At 39.9% G+C, this 4153-nt stretch overlaps 1 protein-coding gene across 1 annotated transcript; it reads right to left on the bottom strand.

Annotated features, from left to right (window-relative positions):
- Positions 1 to 260: 260 nt before the first annotated feature.
- Positions 261 to 3394, bottom strand: LOC126688540 (uncharacterized). Its single transcript, XM_050383266.1, has 3 exons — positions 2957 to 3394; positions 1186 to 2768; positions 261 to 700 (listed from the first exon to the last, which is right to left on the bottom strand). The coding sequence occupies exons 2-3, from the start codon at positions 2616 to 2618 to the stop codon at positions 448 to 450; spliced, it is 1686 nt and encodes a 561-aa protein (XP_050239223.1). The 5' UTR covers positions 2619 to 2768; positions 2957 to 3394; the 3' UTR covers positions 261 to 447.
- Positions 3395 to 4153: the final 759 nt, after the last annotated feature.

Raw genomic sequence — 4153 nt, forward strand, 5'->3', positions numbered from 1 at the left:
AAATAATCCGTGCAAAAGAGAGCAAAAACCCGATGCAAGCAAGCATTCCCATTGGTCCAAGTTCCACCCATACCCCCCAAACACACCGCCATCGGTTCCGATTTGCAGTGCACGTGCCCAATCCACTATTAGCCACGTGCACACACTCGCTTCCAAACGCCACCGCTGATCACCAGCCCAACCCCAAATCCCCATTCCAATCACCCAAGAATTTCCCTCACAAATAAATTAATAGAACAACAAAGAGAAAACACCAAAGAAAGAAAAAACATGAAATTCTCTTGTCATATTTTTTTTTTCCTTTTTTCTGTGCAGATTTTATTATTATAATAGTAACAAATTCCGAAGTTAAGAGGTGGGAAACAAAACCGGGGTGGTGGAGGTGGTATGGTATGTGGGAAACTATCTCTTTATCCTTTTTTTTGTTTTTTTTTTTTTTTTTCAAATTTAATCTTCTTGGGTGTTGTTGTCTAAGGAGTCAAGAGGGAAACAGGTGTCTTCAGCACCAGTGTTCCAAAGGAAGTGAGCATAACTAGCTGCATAGGAAGAGTTGTCTGGATCAGCCTCAATGGCCTGTTGAAAGGTCTCCTCAGCAGCCCATAAGTCATTCTTCACTCTCCACAAAAAGGTTGCATACTTGTTGTACGCCTCCGCATCTCGTGGCTCAGCCCCTACTGCCTTCTTGAAATACTCTTCCGCTCTGTTTTAACATTTAATAAATAAACAAAATCATAGTCAGCACAGCAGCAAAGCTAAAAATCTCATGTGGGTCTACTTTTTGTAAGATTTCTCATGATTTCTCAAAAAAAAAAAAAAAAAAAAACAAATCAAAGTCAACTTTTTGTAAGACTTTTATAATAATGCAAAAGAAGATCTTTCTTTGTGAGAGTGACGAGGAACGTGTTTGAATTGAATAGTGATTACTCCGTATTTTCCTAGAAAGGGAAACTAGGACACCACACATTTCCCCTATCAACAAATACAAGGGCGACAAAAGTGAATCGAAAATGCAAGGTGTCTCTAAAGTCTAAACAGTAACTTAAGCATAGCTCTTTTCCAAAACTAAACATACATCGTCAAATCTTAATCACCCACCAACTTAACTAATAACGGAGATTGCAACGCATGAACAACTTCTAATAAAGAGCATAAAAACATAAAATTATAATGAAAAATTATATGTACCTGTCGTAATCATGGGCAACAACGTAGAGGAACTGAGCGTAATTAGCAAGAAGAAGAGGATTGTTGGGGTCTTGAACCAGACCCACTTGATAAAGCAGCCCTGTTCTGAAATAATCAGCGTAATCATTATCTGCTTCAATCTGAACAATCACAGGCGAAACGAACCGTTGCATAATTTCTTGATCGAGAGCTTCGTGTCTCAACGAGGACTGCATTTCCGAAGCCTCTTCCACAATAGAATTCCAAAGGTTCATCTCTTCTTCTCTGGTCTCTGACTCTGCCGCCTCTCTTGTGGTTCCATAGGAGGACAATTGAGAAGAAGAAGACCCATCTGGCAAAATCGTACGGTACTGATTCGACCCGTCAAACCCACCATCACCGTCGGTCCCACTAGCAATTGGCCGTACCTTCCCTCCACCGCCATTGTTTCCTCCAATCGAAGTCATTTTACCACTCGAAGACGAAGATGAGAAAGTCTTAATCGTCGATGAATCAAATTTCTGGTGCTCCTGGTCTTGAATTTCGACCATCGATTCCATTTGAGACCCAGCTTGTGGTAGTGAAGCTGCAATCGCAGCGTTATGGCCCATGGAATGGACAGTGAAATTCGCTAATAGAATCATCACGTACATCATGAGAGTTGGTGTATGAGAAAACACTTGCTGAAATAGCCACACGAATGAAGCGTGCATCTCCTTCTGAACACGAACGATAATTTCTTGCAAGTCTTCGTAGTACAAAAACCCTCTCATCTGTAAAGTGTAGCTGTGAAGCTCTCTGATTATAAAAACCATCGACGAGAACGCTTTTTTCACCGAAGAATAAGCCGATTCTCCCACTTCTATAATTTCTTCCTGCCATTGCATCTTTCGCTTTATCATTCGAAGCGAGAGCGGAAGATCCACGCTGTTCGCTTTTCGCTCGATACTCGCCGGAATAATCTCATCTTTTCCGACCCAATCCGGTGGAATTTCCGGCCACGGAGGCTCCACCGGACTCTGATTCTCTACAAAATTTACGCTACTATCAGCGATAATTTCATCAGGAATGACCTCAGATTCGGAATCCATGGAGGTACTTTCATCCTCGGAGAATCTGAGTGCTAATTCTTGAATCTTCTTCGAAAATTCTTCGTCCGAAAAGGCATCGAAGCTGGCGGTGGCACTGCAAACTCTTTTCAAGGTCCGAAGTTTCGGTTTCTGATACTCGCAGGACCGGGCCCGGTACAGATTGGTGAGCTCTGTTCCGAACAGAGCCGATCGGTCCAATCTCTGCACGTACCGGCACACGAGAGCTCCACCATCGGAACGGTGGCTTCGTCGTCGTCTCGAAGGAAATGAAACTGCGGAAGCTAGAGCTTGAGATGAGGATGCAGAATGAGGAACAATCGGCTGCGACCATTGCAAACACGTCGTAGCTACTTTCTCTCCCATTTTAACCTAAAGTGACTGGTTTTGATTTAACAAAAGGAATTGAATTCCTAGAATTTCACTTTCACGAATCTGAAACGTCGATAATTCTCTTCAACCCGATCAGAAAATTAACAACAACAACAAAAAAAGCCTCCCTTTAAATTCACTGACCTGAAAAATCAATGAAACGAAAAAAATAAGTAAACTATTCAAGCAATTAACCCAAAGAAAGCCCAGAATTTTAATTTACAAGCAAACATTTCCAGCTCTATAATACTTATAAAAAAAAGCTCATTTCCATGGCCAATGATTATTTTCCATGAAAATCGGATCGGAAAACAAAACCCAAGACCACTCACGCTTTGTGTGAAAATCGATGAGAAAATAAGATCCCAGTGTGAAAGCTTCCAAAAGTTCTTCACGGGTTTCGATGAAATTTTTTCCCGGCTAAGCTCCGTCAACGATTTCCGACGAAGCCTCAGAGCCAAGGTACAACTCTCTCTCTCTCTCTCTCTCTCTCTCAAGCGCTATATATACAAAGCGAGTTAACTAGTGGCTAGTGGCTTAACAAAAAAAAATATGAGGGGTGGTACGGTTGGTTAAAAACGTTGAAAAATCAAAGTGTACTGTGAACTGTGAACTGGAAGTTCCGGGAACCAGTGAGTACCTGGTACTACGAGCCAGCTTGCCAACATTTGAGGGATTCGAGGAACTACTTGGAGGATTTGATTCAGTACGACGCGGCTATTTTCTCGGGACTACCTTTCGATCTGATCTGAGCTTTGTGCATGTGCCACGTGTTACAACCGACCTCAAACTCTTTTTTATTTGAGAAACACGCACACATATATAGGAGAGACTCGAACTCTGTTTAAAAATCCTAGTGCATTTTGTGACACCACCGCCCTCTCCTATTTTTATCGATTGGCACGTGTCCGTTTCATTACTGTTGTGGTAATATGCGTTGCTTTGTTTAGGATGCACGCGTTTTGTGATATTTTTCACTAATGCCACGTAAGCAAACTTGGCCTTTTGGTGATGACCTTATTATAATTCATAATGGGGACTTAATTGTGGTTAATAATAGACTGGAAAGTGAAAGTGCACTTAACTTCCTATTGAAATGACCACATTACTTTGTCCTTTTTCCTTTCCTAAAAAATACTAATTACTCAATCATCACTTCACATTAGATTTGTTTTCTGAGTATAAAAAATAAATAAATAATTAGATTTGTTTTCTGGTTTTATTTTAGCTTAATCAATAATAAGAAATTTGAAATTCAATTTTTTGTTTACACTGAAATCTAATTTATATATTAATTTAATGGTATAGAGCATTCTTTAATAGGAAGCTTCATAGGTTCAAACTATCCTTCAAAATATAAAAAATAAAAACATTTTAATTTGATTTGTTTATGGCCCTACGCTTTCTTTTTCTTTTTTTAGATACCTTTACCCCCTCTAAAGATTAATTTATAAATCTTTGTAACTCAATATTGTGTATAGACTTCTTTATGAAAAGAATTATTGGGCAAATTTATCACCCTTACTTGT

The sequence above is a fragment of the Quercus robur genome, chromosome 1 (genome assembly GCF_932294415.1).
Source record: "Quercus robur chromosome 1, dhQueRobu3.1, whole genome shotgun sequence".
Classification (NCBI taxonomy): Eukaryota; Viridiplantae; Streptophyta; class Magnoliopsida; order Fagales; family Fagaceae; genus Quercus; species Quercus robur.